Source organism: Cibotium barometz, chromosome 53 (assembly GCF_041138505.1).
Source record: "Cibotium barometz isolate CiBa-2024 chromosome 53, ASM4113850v1, whole genome shotgun sequence".
Lineage (NCBI taxonomy): Eukaryota > Viridiplantae > Streptophyta > Polypodiopsida > Cyatheales > Cibotiaceae > Cibotium > Cibotium barometz.
In genome coordinates, this window is record NC_141098.1 from 17,183,592 (window position 1) to 17,202,830 (window position 19,239).

At 43.3% G+C, this 19,239-nt stretch overlaps 1 protein-coding gene across 1 annotated transcript in view; it reads right to left on the reverse strand.

The window, feature by feature from the left end:
• Positions 1 to 19,239, reverse strand: part of LOC147608370 (Rhodanese/Cell cycle control phosphatase superfamily protein) — a 50,461-nt gene that overhangs the window by 3,951 nt on the left and 27,271 nt on the right. The window contains exons 2-6 of the mRNA XM_086788882.1: positions 16,985 to 18,055; positions 16,791 to 16,891; positions 16,593 to 16,707; positions 16,403 to 16,480; positions 16,155 to 16,247 (exon numbers count right to left, since the gene is read on the reverse strand). Of these exons, the coding sequence (XP_086645008.1) occupies positions 16,155 to 16,247; positions 16,403 to 16,480; positions 16,593 to 16,707; positions 16,791 to 16,891; positions 16,985 to 18,055 (1,458 nt within the window). The remainder of the gene's footprint in view (positions 1 to 16,154; positions 16,248 to 16,402; positions 16,481 to 16,592; positions 16,708 to 16,790; positions 16,892 to 16,984; positions 18,056 to 19,239) is intronic.

Here is a 19,239-nt window from a genome sequence, read left to right on the forward strand (position 1 = left end):
TAAATGCCAAGAGAGAGCTCTACGTCATACAATCTATGGCTCTCATAAGCCACAGCATGTCCCTCTTAATTTAGGACAACTCCTATGTAATTTCTAAATGCATCACATTCCACACTAAATGGCTTTTGCAAATCCGGAATGATCAACACTGGACCATGTGTAGTTGCATCTTTGAATTTGAGGAATGCATCCCTCTCTACATCAGTCCATTTGAATGTAGCCTTCTTCTTTGTCAAGTCATGCAAAGGAGAATCAATCCATGCAAAGTGCCGAATGAACCTATGGTAGTAAGAGCATAATCCAAGAAAACTATGGATCTCATGCATTGATCTCAATTCGGGCCAATTCCGAATTACATCAATCTTTGCAAGATCCATCCGCATTCCATTTTTGGACACAATATGCACAAGATAATGTGTCTCTGACAAGAAGAACTCACTCTTCTGTGCATGGATGAAGAGTTTATGCTTACGGAGTTCTTCAAAAACAATAGCCAGATGAGCTCTATACTCTTCGTCAGTCTTCGAGAAGAACTCACTCTTCTTTGCATTTATGAAGAGTTTATGCTTACGGAGTTCTTCAAAAACAATAGCCAAATGAGCTCTATACTCTTCTTCGGTCTTCGAGAAGACTAGAATGTCATCAAAGAAGACACTTGTAAATTTCTTATACCCACAGAATATACGATCCATCATTCTATTGAATGTAGCCGGGGCATTTATAAGACCAAAAGGCATAACAAGATACTCATAAAGCCTAAATGTTGTCCTAAAAGCAGTTTTATGTACATCCTCAAGCACCACATGCACTTGATAATACCCACTCTTGAGATCAATTCGGCTAAAGCATGCCGCTCCATCCAACTTGTCACAAGGATGTCGTCTATGCATGGAATCGAAAACCAATTCTTGATGGTGAGCTTATTCAAAGCTCTATAATCCACACACATACGAAAAGATCCATCCTTCTTTTAAACCAAGAGGACGGGTGAACAATATGGAGAATAGCTTTGGCTGAACCAAACCCTTCTTAAGAAGCTCATTTACCTACTTCATGATCTCCTCTTTTTGGGATGCACTTACAGATAGACTGGCCTATTAGGTAGTGAGCTACCCGGCACAAGATCAATGCGATGATCTTCCGGTCGTATGGGTGGCAACTCATATGGTAACTCATCAACAACACAATCATTGTACTCTTGCAAGAATTTCAGTCTATCATTACTAAGAATGTTTACAAGCACATTATTTTCTTCAACATGATCCTGTACAAAAATCAAGTACGCAAAAAAACATTCTTTTTTATTACTTTCTTAATTTATACATGAGATACAAGGGGAATGGTATCACCCTCTTCACCAGCATCAATCACATGCTCTTGGCCTTTATGCATGAAGGTGATCATGTTGGTCTTGTAAGCCTTGCAAGGATCAATGTGTGTGTGCCAAGGCTTTCCAAGCAATACATCACAGCCATTCAAAGACACTACAAGAAAGTCCTCACGATCCACATAGCCTTAAATCTGTATGCGCAACTTGCAAATAATAGGCATAACTTGCACTTCTCTACCAACGAAGGCAACCCCTGCTTCAATTTGAGGACCCATGTCCTCAACTTCAATACCCAAAATAACTGCCATCTCTGTAGATATAAAGTTCTCACTTGCACCATCATTAAACATGAACAAAGCGGGCTAATCCTCAAGCTGTCCCCAAGCTTTACATACAACCCTGTCTTTGCTATCATGTCAAGTATTGCCTTGCACATCCGGAACCATATGCATATTGGGCTTTGATGGATTCGCATTATCACGCTTCTTTTTGTTTGGGCATACGTTTGCAATATGCTCGATGCTACTACAAGTAAAGCATTTCCCCTTACTCATATATTGCTTTTTCTGCTCCCGAGTGAGACCATAGTCTCTCACTTTGAAGGGATGCTTCTTGGTAGACTTATTTTCAGCCTTTGGACCATTTTTTCCTTGGTTTTGGTCCTTTTTAGGTGGCTGTCCATTATTTTGCAAGTTTTGGACAGCTCTATCTTTGCCTTGAAACGAGGGTTTAGCCTTTTTGGATCGACTCAACTTGATTTACATGCCCGGTGGAAGTGGCAGCTGCGATTAGTTGGTGTAAGGATACATTTGTAGTCCCGCTTCATACACGGGTTGCAATCCCGATTGAAACCTTCTCTTTCTTTCCGCCTCGGTGACATGTATAAATGGAGACACCTCCAAAAGCACTTTCCAAAACTTTTGCACATATGCATTCACTGTTTCCCCCTCATTCTGCTTCTCACCCAATCCCACTTCATTGTTATCTCATTCAATGCATTGGGAGGCAAGAATTGGACATACCTCTCCTTGAACTCTTCTCTTTCCTTGAACTCTTCTCATGATCTAACAAGATTCGATGAGAGCTTCTCCATGAGCCACCAATGGACAGCAGTGCCTTTCATGAACATGCTTACATGCCAGATCATGGATTTCTAAGTGAAATCCTCATCACTAAACAATATAAAACTAGGCAATAAAAGCAAGTGCCTTTGATGCATCATATTTCCCCGATATGCGTCAAACTTCACAGATTTGTCTCTAGCTTTGAAGTCATGAGACTTTGATACATTAGCCTGCATCTAAACATGTTTTCCGGCATGTTTGTCCATTGGGACAACCCCTGTGACTAGCATCATTTTAGGAACAAAAGTTGATACATTAGGCATAGATACATGTGCCTTGTAAGCATGAGTCATGGCTGGCCCCCTCAACACACATTGGTGTATTTTCACCCATAGCTTCTCCCTCACGAGCACACTCAAAGGCATGAGTGGCATGAGAGATACGCGGAATACTTAGACCAACAAAAAATTGCAACCCATATTGCATGTGTTGTGCATGTACATTTTCAGCCGGCAATGGCATTTGACATACATTTTGACCACTGCCATAAACATTGTATCCTTCACAGGCTACATGAGGTAATCCTGCATGGCGTGAAGTTGCCGATAGTTCCTCTCCAATAACATGAGGATTCATCCTCTTAGACATAAGTTCTTGTTTGGGCACCTGTGGGGGGATACCAAGGCATGTGGGATGGTTGTCTTTTCTGCATAGGCATCCTCGGTACGAGCCAAGTATGCACATGCTGCATCCCTCGGTCACATGTGCAAATCTTGAGCAATCATTGCCATTGCATGATCCATATAAGATTCAACTTTCTTGGCCTTCAAACGTTCATGTGCCAGCAGCGATAAAGTTTCAATTCTTCTTGTTGTGAATAAAGAAGAGCCTGCATACGAGTAAGTTCAGCCCTTAAGGCTATGGACTCTTCAACTTGCATTTTCTCTTTGCCACGGGACAGATGTCCCACATGTTCTTGTTCCCTAATGTGCACCACACGAGTTTGATCCACGAGTTTGATCATTCTGTAAAGCATTGAAAGCATGCATTTCATTGTCCCCGCCTCTTATGATAGCATCTCCAACATTCACTGCATGGCTGCCCATAGTGTTCTAAGTGTAGCGATAGCTAGTGTTCTTCGGTGATCATCCTTCATGATAGAAGTGAAAGAGAACCGTATGCTCTCATACCAATGTAGCTTGGTTGAACACGATGCTAATCAATACACTTAAATAAATGGACAACATGCTCAATACAAGAAGTAATTTGCTAAATTGACAAGAGACGCAAAATGAGCTGGAACGGCCGGCCCCTCCCTCAAATGAAGTATATTGATCTTGGAAGAATCAAGTACATAGTATCATGAGCATTTCTCACCATATTTCCATACCAATGCATATGAATACAGTATTTCAAACAATGTGGTTATCGAATAGACTTGCAACTCACACTACCCTCCCAGGTGTCCATGTTCCCTACCATCTGCTCTCTCTTGTTTCACCAACACATGGTAGTAACAATCTGCAAGAGAGCACGTAGGACAAGAGAACACTACACAAGGTATGTGATCATGGAGTCCGGTTCCTCCTACTACTTGCTTTCATATTTAAGCATCAAAGCTTACAATTGCATGTGGAGTTGATGACAATGGAAGTCTTTGCGTTGGAAGCGTTTGGAGTGTTGAAATCTTCAATTTTTGCGACAAAAGTCTTCAAGAGGATGAAGGGAATCTTGGGAAAGCCTCCCATATGGTTCAACTTGAGAAAGGAAGGCTGAAATTAGGGTTTTCAGCAAAAGACCAAAAATTACAACAAAAATAAGAGCTATTTTGCTGAATTTCAGTCATTGGGAGTGTGGGAGAGTGAACACCACCTGAAAACACTCTCGGAAGCTTGGAAAACACACTAGCAAGCTTGGATATGGAGTTGGGAAGGAGAAAAGTGTAGAAAATAGAGCCAAAGAGACCTCAGGAAGGGGGCGGGGCGCCTACTTCTAGAGAGAGGGAAGAGAGATATGGTGAGTTGTCCACTCTAGGTGTCAAGTAGAGAGGACAAGTGCCTTGTGATGCAAGCTAGAACGGACACATGGTTGGTTGCTCCCTTTGTACAAAGGGGATAAGGTCTGGGCGGTGGACATTGGGTTTTGTCCACCTCGGGACATCAGTGTGTGCGAAAACAGGGTTGGTCATAACTTATGAGTTTTGGTCGCCCAAAACTTAATGAAGTGTGTACACACTCACTTATAAATTAGTGCTAATTCCTAAGGCTAGGTTTATGACCCATACTTACCACTTGCCACATACCACCTAACCATGTCACCAGACAGTTACACGCATGGTTCACAGGCAAGTGTCCCCTTACCCAGAACTGCAATTGGTCAGGCAAGCATGAAAACAGCATGCAATTTCAATTACAAGCAAGCACATAAAGATGATATGCAATGCAGCATTGGTATGGATAATCCCCATTCATGAGACTACCAAAAATAGACGTGCTCCAGGCAAGTACACGAGATACCATACCCAATGGAACACCAATCCTCCGGGCATGTACACACAGGAACAAGTCCCAGCGGAAAGCAAAGTGCACAGTATCACATCAGTGGCATCAATCCCCAGCATATGCAACTGCCATGGACGCTAGTCCAATGTACATACATAATGTGAAAACACGGGTGGGCCAATTGGGTGGCCAAATGGTGACAAACTCCATATGCCCCTCCCTTCCCCTGCCAGTGCATAGAGAAGATATGGGAGTCCTTCGCTCATCTAGCACTGATAGGACTCTTCACAAGGCCAGACTCTTTCTATAGTGACCACCTAGTTTATGGCGCATTTGTTGCGAGCCATCCATGTTCGACTTAAAATAATCTCCTCGGTCATCTCTCCTGCATGCATAACATAAAAACTACCTTCCAAGGAATTATTTCCAATGTAACAAGAAACATTTAAAATACCCATGCAACTTGTGGTATGCCCATTAAAAGAAGACAGGACTACGTTCGTTGACAGAAGTCGTGGACGACCCACACTTCGTAAGACATTAAGCTCTTGTCAGCACCAGAGTTGACAAGACCAAGGAACTTGATTGTTTTTGATTGGGTTGGGAATCCCAACCACAACTGCCCTGGTTCAATTTCATTTTCTTCCTCTTCAAGGGCAAGGAGAAGAGCTTCTGCTTTGTTTATGTAAATTCCTTGTCTTCTAGACCTCACTTTTTCCTCTCGCACTTTTGCTTCCTTGAGCGATTGTCTTTTCATTTTCAATTCAGCTAGATTTTGTTGTTTTTGTATTACAAAATGGATTTCCTTCAACACGTTCTCAATCAAGGGCCCATGGAATTTTCTGCTAAAAATAGAGATATACACAAGGTGAGAGATGAGTAGAGAGCCCAACCATAGAGAGAACTCTCAGAAAAAGAAAGAGAAGGGGTTAAACATACTTGCCCCAAAATTTGTCAAAATGCCACTTGTCAAGCTAATATATACACTTGCCCCAATTGTGTGCAAAACCTCCAAAATATTCAAAACGTCCACCCTCGTGAGTAATCTGTTTCAGGAGGTCTGTCTGATGAATAGAAAGACAAAATGGCAAAGACACAACAAGAAAGCTCTTCGGCTAGATATCAGAAGAAAGCTCTTCGGCTTTTGAGATATGAATGGATTTGTTCACCAAAGATGCATGGAGGACTTAATATTTTGGATATTCATTATCATGTTTTGGCCAAAAAAGCAACTCTGCTGTCCACCTTCTTTGCCTAGGAGCAACTTTGGACAATCAAGATTGCAACAATGTGTACTGCACTTAAAACAGATTCTTTTGGAACACCTGTCCACACCAGAAGAATCTATTCCAAAAGAATCTGTTTTAAGTGTAGTACACAGTTGCATTACTTGAGGTGCATTTTGCTCACTGTGGCCAAATTTGATAGGCCGGCGGCATCTTGGATATGAGGCTGCTCCAGATGATTTGGTTTTCTACATCGAGCATGGGATCTCTCCTCGCATGCATTTTTCTGATATCCCTCGTCATGTTCTGCACTCTCACAAATCATTGAATAGTTCAAAGCCCTTTAGTATCATAGGCGCTATTACTGGCTAGTGCATTTGGAGGGCCAGATGTCACCACACTCTTGGAGGAGAATCTTCTTCCATGCATCAGATTTTGGCAGATACTTGGTCTGACACGATTCACATGCTTCGTTGGTGAAAGGGACTATTTCATGACTCTCTCCTCTCAGTCTGGTGAGTTGCGGAAAGAACATTTCTTGGAGACTTGGAGCTATCACCAGATTTTCTTCTACTTGCAGGGCGGTACCCCACGGTGGAAGTACTTTCCTCCACAGTGGTTTATGTCCCGCATCTCTTGTCTCCCTCCTTGAGATTTTGTATAGGTTTTGTTTTTTGGCATAAATTTTGCCTTTGAGTGTGTTTGGTCGCACTTGTATTTTTTGGCGCTTTAGCGCATGTTTTTAGCGCATGTTTGTATGAGATTTTGTGGTAATATAATTAGACTGGTTTTACTCGAAAAAAAAATAGATGCAATGTACACATCGGGATTTTCTTCTTGGTAGGTTGCAAGAGGAGATATCGGGTTGTCCTTTCACTACTAGACTAATTGCTGATTGGAAAAAAGTCCTCCAGTATTTGCATTGGTCCGGAAGATCTTCAGAGGTAGGTAACTCAATGCCATTGGAGAGCATTCACTAGAGCAGAGTTTTTTCTGGAACCTCTAGTAGTTCAAGAGCCAAGGAAAGCCTATTTTCTTTCTAGTAAAAAAAATACATCTAATCCAAGATGTTGTTTCTCTGGATGATAGAATTTTTAGATTTCCGCACGAAATGGAATTTGCGCATACAGACTTGTCTGGCTGAAAATTAGGGCTTTATTGCAGCAATTTGAAGTGATTCCACCTCTCTCAAGAGAATAGATTGTTAGATTGGATGTTACACAGAGAGGAGCCTGATTTTTCCAAAGTACCCATTTTACAACTCACTACTGCTCGCATATACAGATTGATAATTCATGAGCCGTGGATTACTCCTGATTCGAATAGGCTTTGGAATATGGATAAGACAACAAAATGGTGGAAACAAATCTCCAAAAGATGTGGACTAATAAATTGCCATTAACGTAGAGAGTTTTTCTTTGGCGATGCTTGGTTGGAGTGCTACCAGTTGTGAAACTCTAGCCAAAAGAAGGATAGCTTATGCTTCTTGTGTTAGATGCTCAAATCATAATGAGACAGTCTCATTACTATGGACTTGTTTGGATACCAAATATTTCTTGCCCACATTATCTGTTTCTTTGACTGCCAAATTTCCCGAATGACGTTTCTCCAAGCATTTCTGGATCTTTAGAAGATATCACCAAAGATTGGTTGATTATGCAAGTTTCCTTGCTCGGACATGCTTTTGGAAACTTTGGACACTATGGATTAGCAACAATCATCTGATTTTTCACTCTACACAGATTGACAAGTTCGTACTTCCGACAGTCTTTGGGCCAATCTTTGTATGATTGCCATAGACTACAAGAGGTGTAGTTAGACTTGTTTTCTCAATGTTTCTAGTCTTCAAGAAGTTTGCCTCACTTTTGAGAGCTTCTTTCTTTGCACGGTGAAGTAATAGAACATAGCTTTTTACCCCAAAAAAAGTGTGTGTGTGTGTGTGTGTGCGTGTGTGTGTGTGTGTGTGTGTCTGAGAGAGAGAGAGAGAGAGAGAATGAAAATGAAATGAAATGATATATTAACGTCCTCAAGAGGCCAAATGACCTATGAGGACAAAAAGGTTACAACAATTGGTGGATCTGATACAATGTCTGTGTAAGAAAAGCTAAAACAACTAAACAAACTGAAACTGAAACAATAACTATGAGGAAAAGTAAGGGACTGAACCAAGAAAGAGGGAAGAGAAAAAACCAAGGAAAAGAAGGAAGAAAGTAGAAGAGGGAAAAAAGAAAAGGAAGGGTTATTAAATGGATGATGGGCCTAATTCAAGTGCAATTATCAAGAGCAAATTGAAAACTATTGAAGGAACACACGCATGCACAATCAAAGAGATATTGAAGACAAAAGGTGAGGTGAAATAGAGCTCATTTCATGCACAAAAGGTTCCCCCCCAAATATATATATATTTATATTTATATACACGCACACACACACACATATACATATACATATACATATATGTATATATATACATAGATATATGTATGTATGTATATCTATACATATATGTATGTATGTATATCTATCTATATATCTCTCTCTCTCTCTCTCTCCTACACTCACCTCTTGCCCCTCTCCATTGGCAAGCGCACGCCGCACACACACACACACTCACCTCTTGCTCTCCTACACTCTCTCTCTCTCCTACTTTCTCCTCTTGCTTTAGCCTCTCCATTGGCAAGCACACACACACACACACACACTCACCTCCATTGCTCAAGCCTCCATGGCATCTTCATCGCGACTATCCCCCGCACCTCGTTTTGGCGGCGCAAATATGAATAGAGGAAGGAAGACCGAAGGTTCGTCTTGGTGGGAAGAGGTCAACTCCAATCATCCCGGAAGTGGAGGAGGCTCCCGCCCGTGGTCGTGCAAGCTATGTCCATATAGGCAAACGGGTGGAACGGATAAAGTGAGAGCTCACCTCTTGCATGAGCCTGGTCATGAGGTCCGATTTTGTGATTAGGTCACACCGGAGACGAGGAGGAGGCTTCTTGAACGCATTGCCGCACACGAGGCCTTGCTTTCAAGGAGGAGAGTGCTGCATGTGGCCGTGGATCCCGCAACACTAGTGAGGTCGTCCCAAGGTTCGGCATCCCCATGTGCATCCACTTCATCGGCACCCGCGGCCGCATCACCCTGTTGGAAATAAGTGCTCACTAGGAGTACTTTTAGTCTTGGTCATCTCAGTGTATGCCACGTGGCACTCAGGGATTTATCCCATATGCACTCATGCTCAGCTCTTGTACTTTCCCCTATACATTCAAGGGGTCACATCATGGAAATAAATCTCTCAGTGTTTGCTTCATTTCTCTTGCAGTCTTCTTCCATGTTCTAGTTTAGTATGATACCATGCTAGATTTCTAACATGGTATCAAAGCATGTAGATCCCCTCTCCTCTCCTCTCAGTCTGCTGCAGCCCTAGCTTCGTCATCTCTATCTTCTCCTTTCAGTTTACCTCTCCCCGCTATCCTTCTCCGGCATCTCCCTTCAGCCTCTGGCCGCACCTCTACATCTGCCCTGTCTCTTCACTCTTGCTGCTGCGGAGGATCATCATGGTGCTACCGCTCCTGCTCAGTTTGGTCTGGACCTGTGCGCCACCTCTTCAACAAGCTACACCCGCTTCTGCACTCTGCCCGCCTACCTCTTCAGATGCTGCACACTTCTGCCCCGCCATTGCTGCTGCGCACACTTCTCCAGCTGCTAATACGGGCTTGTTCATGGCGAGGTGCTGTTCCTGCTCATGCGCAATCTCTGCCCCGCCATTCTGCCCGCGCTGCTTCTGTCTGCCCATCCAATACTGCGCACCTCTCTCCAGCTTGAGTCTGCACGCTATCTTCTACAGCTGCTGCTCCTGGCCACCGCCCTCTTCTACGCCATTACCTGCTCTCTCTGCCCACGAGCTCTGCCCCAAAATTCTGCACCTCTGCTCTCTCCGGGTATCGTGGTTTTGTACTTCATCTCTTTCTATTTGCAGAATTCTCTGTTTGCAGCAGTCTCTCTCTCGGGTTACCCCTGAAAGGGTGGAAGACCTGAGGTAAAACCAAAATGGATTATCGTTCTATGCTGCAATATTTTCAGTTCTAGTTTATTCTTCAAAATTAATTTTCAGAACTACTCTCTATCTTGTACGGGATTAGACACTGCCAAGTATGGTAAGACCTTCCCATCTCTCACATATCTGTCTATGCTTTCATGCTATCTACCACCAATGATCACCAATGATGTAGATCATGGGGTAATGTCATGACTATTTGGACTTATCTTTGTACCTACCCAAGAGGCATCCCTGCATTACTCACTCTAGCAGGAGGATTGCCCTTGAGGAGGGATTATTAGTCAAGGTCCATCTCTCTGTGTATCTACAATCAGTCAGTCTCTATGTCTATGTGTCTATCAGTGTGATCTTACAGTCATGTCTCTGACACTCTGTCTATCAGTCTATATGCCTCTCTTTTGTGGATTAGCTACCCACATTCTCTTGGCATTTCTGTCTATGTCCCCATTTATCTTCTATTTGTCAGACTCTCTTATGTCTATCTGACAGTCTCTCTCTTTGTGGGACCACTCTACTGGCTGATTGTCTCTCTCTCTGTCTGTCTATGATCCACTCTTGTCCCTACCCTTGTGGACCCATATGAGGATATCACTTGAGGAGGGGTGTCTTAGGATCTTTTGTCTCTCAGTCTATCAGTCTTTATATCTGTCTTCTAGTATTGTCCATCTTGTCTTCTAGCTTGTCTCTCAATCCTTGTCTAGTCTCTCTGTCTTGGTCTTATCTTTTGTCATGTCATAGTCTTGTCCTTTTGTCTTCCTCCTAGTGTCCACTTAAGGAGGGTGTTGGAAATAAGTGCTCACTAGGAGTACTTTTAGTCTTGGTCATCTCAGTGTATGCCACGTGGCACTCAGGGATTTATCCCATATGCACTCATGCTCAGCTCTTGTACTTTCCCCTATACATTCAAGGGGTCACATCATGGAAATAAATCTCTCAGTGTTTGCTTCATTTCTCTTGCAGTCTTCTTCCATGTTCTAGTTTAGTATGATACCATGCTAGATTTCTAACACACCCGCCCCACAAGAATGGGCCCCAACACCATCCTTCTCCATGCCGACCGCATCCACACGCTCACGCTAGCAAAGTACTCTTGAGGGTAGTTGGGACCCCAAGAAGAAGGAAGAGGTGGATACGGCCATAGCCCGCTTCTTCTTTCACAACCACATTGTTTTCCATGCTGCCAGGTAATCAAGAATTAAGATGTCTAGCTTCAGATCTATCATTTTACAATGTTCCTCTTACAAGTTACTTGAACTTTGAACTTTGAAGTTGATCGGTTATTAAATTATTCATTTTTTGTGGATAGATCGGACTACTTCAAGGTCATGGTGAAGAAGATAGGGAAGTATGGTCCAACTATACGCCCCCATCATTGGAGTCTTTGCACACCACATTGCTAGAGAAGGAGAAGAGGCTTATGGAGCAAGCAACAGAAAACACGAAGCGACAATGGGCAAGGAATGGAGTGTCCCTAATAGCTGATGGATGGAGTGATACACAGAAGGTCCATCCATGGCCTTGTCGCATATTCCTGCGGTGAGATGTACTTCATCGCCTCACATGATGCTTCTAGGACCGGGAAGAATGCTGATGTGCTAGCCGCAAAGTGGGCTAGTGGCATAGAGATCATTGGCCCAGACCTAGTTGTGGGCTTTGTTGCGGATGGGGAGGCTTCAAACAGGGCAGCTGCAGCGATCATCGAGAGCATGTACCCCAACATCACCGTGTCATTTTGCATGGCACATTGCTTAAATAAGTTCTTGAAGGATATTGGGGACTTGCCATGGATCCGGCCTATCATCCAAGTGGGCAGCGAAATAGTGACATTTGTCACAAACCATCGGTTCCTACGCCATGAATTCTCCAAAAAATCCAGCCGTCAGCTCCTCAAATACTCAAATACGAGGTTTGCCTACAACTTCTTGATGCTCCACCGATTGAAAGAGTGTAGTGGTGCATTGAGACAGTTGTTCATTAGTGACGAGTTCACTTATTCACCATTGGCTTCCACTGAGACGAGCTCCATGCAAGGAAAAAGCAGAGAGCCCTGATTTTTGGGAAAAAGTGAAGCGCATTGATGCTATGGTTCAACCTATTGTCCACTTGATGAGGCTTGTGGATGGCATGAAGCCATGCATCGGCAAGGTATATGAGGCTATGGACGGCATGATAGAGAAGCTGAGGGATTTAAAGCCAGATGAGGACAGGTACAAGGAGATCCGTGCCCTATGAGTGCGTAGGTGGAACTCCTACTCCTCTCCTTTGCATGCAGCAGCCTATGTGGTGGACCCTGAGTTTCAGGGTAAAGGGCAAGAAAGTGACGTAGAGGTAAGCAAGCTATGGAGACTTGTCTTGACTCGACTTGTGCTTGACCCAAATGTTAGGCGGAAGATCCGTGACCAATGGTCCAGGTATAGGAGCTTTCAGGGCTCTTATGGAGACATGGATGCACAGGATGATCGTTTCAAAGTTGGGGCTGCTTTGTGGTGGGAAGATTTTGGTTCGGATAGACCTGAGCTTCAGCATCTAGCCATCCGCATTCTCATCCAAGCAGTGAGTTCCTCTTGCCTAGAGCAACTTTGGAGCTCATACAATCACATTGCATCGAAGAAGAGGAATCGTCTTGGGGTGGAACGAGCAAATGATCTAGTCTTTGTGAGTGCAAACTTGCGAATGCTTTGCAAGAGTGCAACTGCAAAGGCTGATGCATTTACCGAATGGGAGATGTCTCAAGATGATGAGGAGTTTGGGGAGCAAGTGGAGGACATCTCTATGGAGCCTGCAGACATTGCAGGGACCCATGATCGTGGGGCCAGCACTTCACATGCCCCTTGAGGCTTTTTGACATTTGTACTACTCTAGTGATGGTCTCTTTTTTGAATGTCACTTACCTGGTTAGGGCCTAGGCCTTTGCCCTTGTCTTTTGCTTTAGCCTTTGGCACCTAGGTCCTGGCTGCTTGATCTCCTTTTTGTAACACCCATTTTTTTGCTAGTATGACTGCATGAATAGTCTTAATCCCTGATTAGTCAGCAGTTAAGTCAGCATCTAGGTCACCATCGGTAGCCTCCCATCATCAGTATCAGATCATTAGCATCATCATCAGCAGCAGCAGCAGCATACCATCATTATTAGTAGCACATCATCATTACCATCAGCATTGGAGGATGAAGGAGACCAATCAGCAGCCATACAACAGCAGTTGGCCTGGGACCCTCGCAGCAGGCGGCAGCAATATGTCGAAGACCAGCATCAGTTTGGACACAATATGCATAAAGCGCAGCAGTTAACAGGAGGAAAAAAAAAATAGGCATGTGCAAAACTGGCCGACCAGCACTCCAGCAGTATATATAAGCTCAAGTCATAAAGTCATTCCATCATCAAGTTCATTCAGATCATTCAAGTCAATCATCAGTAGAAGTCATGTAGAAAAGGCCAGAGGTCACCCCGCTGACCAAGGGCCTGACCATGTACATACATTAAGTCACCTTATAAAAACATTATTTTGAACCTCTTTGAGCTGAAAAATAGCAGCCTTTACTATGACAGCGTTGACACTCCTGGTATGGGAGTCATTTACGTATACTGTTGATTGCAACCCAGCAATTAATCCCATGTGCAATGGAAGGGGTGTGGGTGGTGCCCTACTTGAGTGGGGTTGCACATGGTGCATTTTTATTTTCTTCTAGGCACCCACATATGTGCCATTACAGGATTTAGATGCATTTATCAATATTTTACAGAATTATCAAGATTCATAGACTTTTGGACAAGATTTGGGAATGGGAATGTATCCACGATGGTCATTTGGTTGAAAGGATGGCCACATGCATGGAAAACACGCTTAAAAAAGTTATTTATGTGTTTAAACCATTATTATTAGATGGGCGAACGAGTTTATTGAAGAAGGCTGGATTATTTATTATTTTGGGCCTCTCGTGAGTAAAAGCATTCACATATATTAATGTGTGGGTGCCAGGGAACCTTGGACATTGCACATTCATTATGGATGTGACCTAAACTTATAAAATTTGGGGCAAAATAAAATCCAGAACAAAAGCATGGAGAAAAGCACGAGGGAAGAAAAATGTGGAAAGCTGGTACCTGCGTGCGTGCATGTGTGTGTGTGTGTGTGTGTACGTGCGCGTGTGTGTGCGTGTGTGTGTGTGTATCACCCATTTACTGTGCACCTGAACAAACCTTGACAAGATCTTCATCACCGTCATCTTTCCGTACTGTTGCACCCTGTCTGTACATCCGTAAACGACGACGTGGCATCCATCCTGATTTATGACCTACTTCCATACTGTTGTGCTGGTTCTGGCCGCTTCAATGCTGTACTCGACTGTACCTGCAAACCGTACCATGGTTGTACCTGAGTACTGCAGGTTCTGGCTGTTCAATGCTGTGGTTGTACCTCATATACCTGACTGCTGCTGCACCTGCTAATGTGGTGGTTGTACCTCTTCTGTACCGTGATTGACTGTTGTTTCATCTGTACCTTATATCTTACGTACCTGCAACGCCATGAGTATCTTCTGCACAGCTTGAACTACATGGCGTACACACTATTGGGTTACACACTAATGTGGCTGAGCGACCCGTGGACTGGGCGTGTGGATCTTGGGCAGTTATTGCTTTGGTTGTTTTCCTTGGGGTCGTTTTGCCACGCCTCTCAGGTGGACCGCCATGGATCTTTGGTTTAAGCTGGGCAATCTGGTTTGCGCTACGCGCTAGGTGGAGTTTCCTGCTGCCATCAGAACTGGGGACATGTGGAGACCTTACTGGCTACCTATCTCTCGGCCACCGCCACCCGCACCTCTTCATTACCATGTGAAAGTCGGGACTAAAGACATGTTCATTGTCTTATAGATTTCCTTGGCTTCACTGGAATCCATGGATTTAAGGATATCTTTTGGAAATTACACTTTGTCATCTGCATAACCTGATGCTTGTAACAACAGATAAATACTCCTTGGTATATGACATAAATTCCAAGGGGGGGCAGCCCATTTTAGTCCCAACGTGGTGTCAAGTATTTAAGTGTGCCTGTGGTTTTAAGTGGATAAAGTGAGCGCCTTTATTGCAAGTGTTTAATCACATTTATAATATGTAGTGTGCCTGTGGTGCACACTATTGAGTTGCGCACTAGTGTGGCTGAGCATCCCGTGGGCTGAGCATGTGGATCTTGGCCAGTTTTTGCTTTGGTTGTTTCCCTTGGGGTTGTTTTTCTGTGCCTTTCAATAAGACCACTCTTTGGTTTAAGCCAGGCAATCTCATTCGTGCTTTGCGCTATGTGGAGTTTCCTGCTGCCATCAGAACAGAGGACGTGTGGAGACCTTATTGGCTACCTATCTCTTGGCCGCCGACCGTACCTCCTCAGTACCACGTGAAAGTTGGGAGAATAAATACAAGTTCTTTGCATTATAGATTTCCTTGCCTTCACTGGAAGGCATGGATTTAAGGATATCTTTTGGACATTATACTTTGTGATCTCGAAAACCTGGTGCTTGTAACAACAGATAAATACTCCTTGGTATACAACATAAATTCTAAGAGAAGGGGGGGGGGGGGGGGGGGGGGGGGGGGGGGGGGGGGGCGCGTTGGTGTTAGTCCCAGCCTGGTGTCAAGTATTTAAGTGTGTTTGTGGTTTTAAGAGGACAAAGTGAGTGCCTTTATTTTAAGTGTTTAATCGTATTTATAGTATGTAAGTGTGCATGTGGTTTTAAGTGGAGAAAGTGAGTGCCTTTATTTTAAGTGTTTAATCGCATTCATAGTCGTGTGTGAACCCCCAGATTAGTTACAACATACAGATCTCCTACTCTCTACAGCTAGTCATGGAGGGACCAAGAACCTTTGATGACATCTCAAGGTAGACTTGGGGGTAATCTTTAAAGAAAAAGTAACCCATGTAAAGTTCAATGAGTGGAAGACACATGTTCAAATGAGTAAGGGCACATGATTAATTACAAACTTACTTGCACATTTTTCAAATTTTTGATCATGGTTGCAGTGATAGCAGCCTCTGTATCAGCTGCATTTTTCAGCATTCTTTGAAGCGAACCTTGCACCTGCCAAATTAGTCCCCAGAAAAACATGACACAAAACTAGACCCCTTCTAAAGTACTTTGCCAGCATGTTTACATAGTAAGATGGCCAACATTTTAGGGAATAACTAGTATCAACCAAATGCATTTGTGTAATAAGGAGGCTCAACTTTACAAACCTCGAATGCCTCGACACTTGCAACCTTGAATCGAGCTTGCCTTCGTAAGTCTGGAATACCCTCACTCTCCCTTAAGCCCTACATGATGTCAGACAACACAGATAGCATATAAGGTGCGTGTAAGATAACAACTCATTTGGCAAAAGATATATCTTAAAATAGAGGAACATATGCGAATGAATTTTCTTGCCTCCGGTCTTATATCAACAAGGACAATGTTCCCCTCTTTTCTTAGAAGCTCTAATGCTGAAGCAGGTGCTACATCACCAGAATAGCCACCATACCGCAATTGCCAATAAAGTACACTGTAATAAACAGTAATTCTAAGGTTTCCATCACACCTTCTCAACCAGATTAATGTTTTCAAAAGAAACTTCATTAGACACACCCTAAGGAGACACTCCCCCCGATGACCACAATAACTGGAATAATCGGGTTCTCCGGATTAATTCCCACAGCTTTTTCCGCATCCAATATGATGACGTATATCTACACACAAAGACAGTGTATCCAATGTATCTTTAAGGTGCAGCTAAATAAAAGACATATCACACACTTTTCCCTTCAAACAGATAGCTTTACCTGCTGGAAAACGGACTGTATTGGTCCGGAAATTTCTGCCACTTTCTTTTCGGTGCCATCCAGATACAAACGCACATCCACAGGTAGAACCTCTTTTGCAGAAGTATATCCATTTGCAACTAGTTGACCAGCTCCTACAAAAGCCTTGCCTGTAATGTCTTCCACTGTTGTCACAACTCCCTTGAGTGCATTATTCACTGGTGTGCCCATCTGAAAGGGACTTGTCAGTAGGTTGAAAAGACTTTCTTGTAACATTACCGTTTTATTGGCCATTGGCTCCAACACAGTTGTAGAACTTTCATCTGAGCCAGAGACGCTCTTAATAGAGTTCACTATGGATCCATTGATATTCTCATATGTGCTCTTCATGGCCATGATTGCATCATCAACTGAGCTCTGTATTGACTCTTGAACTTTCGTAAGTGCATTCACGAGAGCAGACTTCACCTCTGAAACACCATCTGCAATTGACTGGGAAGCCTGAGATAATGCATCAACTGACGAGTCTGGCTCCATGGAATCTTGAGTTCCAGACAGCATGGCTTCATACGCTTCCTTAGTTGACTTGAACTGGTCACTTGATAAAGAATCTGTTGCACTGTTTGCAGCTTCTCGAGAACTATCAGCAGCATTGATTGAAGCCGCAGCATTAGACCTAAGGGTTTCCAAATCTGAACTCTGTTCGAGTGACTTGATATCAGGTTGTGACGGCATAAAATCTGTCAAGGATGCACCCTCTCCTGCTTTGGAGTCAATTGTGGCTGATGCTGAAGGTTCATACAGACCTTCCACTGTAGATGGAACCTCCTGAGTTGCAGCAAAAGCCTCAGGTTGAGGTAGAGGTTGTTTGTTCAGTTCAACTTGAATTGAAGAAGCTTCCCCTGACTCTTTCAGAACAACATCCATGCTAGCACTCTGCTGTGATGGTTGAGCAAGTGCCACTCCAAAAGTGTGCAGGCTCTTGCCTTGTGCATTGAAATTGTGGGTTAGCTGTCCCCTTGACACAAGTTGAAGCTTCTCAAAATGAAGGCAAAGATGAACAGGTGTCTGTGTGAAGCCACATCTACAAATCTGTAAAAAGTCGAGTAGCTTGATGAGCCACAAGGCTCAAATAGGAGAGCAAAGCATACTTTGTATCTGCCATGGCAAGAGGCAGTTTGTAATGCAGAATGAAGAGTTTGTACTACAAGGGGAAGTTTAAGAGTTTGTGTGTTTAATCACCACTTTCCTCCTGAGATCATGGATCTAGCAGTGCATGGCGGACAGTAAACCACTGGATTTCCTGGATTCTCCTGGACTGATCCCAACACAAACGTACTTCTTCTGTACTCCTAGAGACCGAGTTCTACACAAACAATGGCCTATAATAACGAGTCCATTCTATAGTAGCTGGAGAAAAGTTTTTGGAGCATGCACTCCAGGTCATCAGTCAGAACTTCAGAACAAAACAAATAATCTGTAGGGATTGCACACAAAAATGTAATTACACTTATCAAATAAAAGAGTCTTGGAGCTTTGATAAAGCCATGCAAGAGGGACCGAATTTGCCTCAATACACCAGTCCAAATCAGGCAACAATGAAGTCGCCGACAAAGAAAGAAGCTCTTCAGTCCATCATTTTGAGTCCAGAACCAACATGTGTTCAAAAAGATATCATTTTGAGTCCAGAACCAACATGTTCTCAAAAAGAGATCATTTTTCTATACCACATACCATAGTCTTGAAAGGAGGATAATGATTTTGTCGGGTATAGCAAGGCTACAACTTTCAGGCAAGAGAAACAAACATCAGGTGGAGAAGCAATGCTTTTCTGACTACACCTTTCAAAGGTAGTCTGTTGAGAGAGAGTACAATAGAGACATAATATGTAAATAAAAATTCAAACAGCAGAATGCAATGTGTTTTTGCCGTTGGATGCTACTTCTTAGGTGAGGATCAAAAGAGGAGGAACTCGACACACTGAATGCACCTTCCCTCAAGGAGATATGGTGAGGATAATAAAGATGGGAGATCACCATTTACTCCCTTACATTAGGATATCATAACTTTGTAACAAAGGACACATCATTCCACAGAGATTTCAATTCCAAGACTGCCAACCAGCAACCAAAAGGTTAAGCTAGCAGAACTAGACCCTAAGGAAACCAGAACAACAAGAGTCTCAGACTATGGAAAGCATTGCACATGGCCAGCATCTTATTTAGACCAGGACAAGCTTATGGGCTGATTTTCTACAAAGGGCTGCTAAGCTGGCC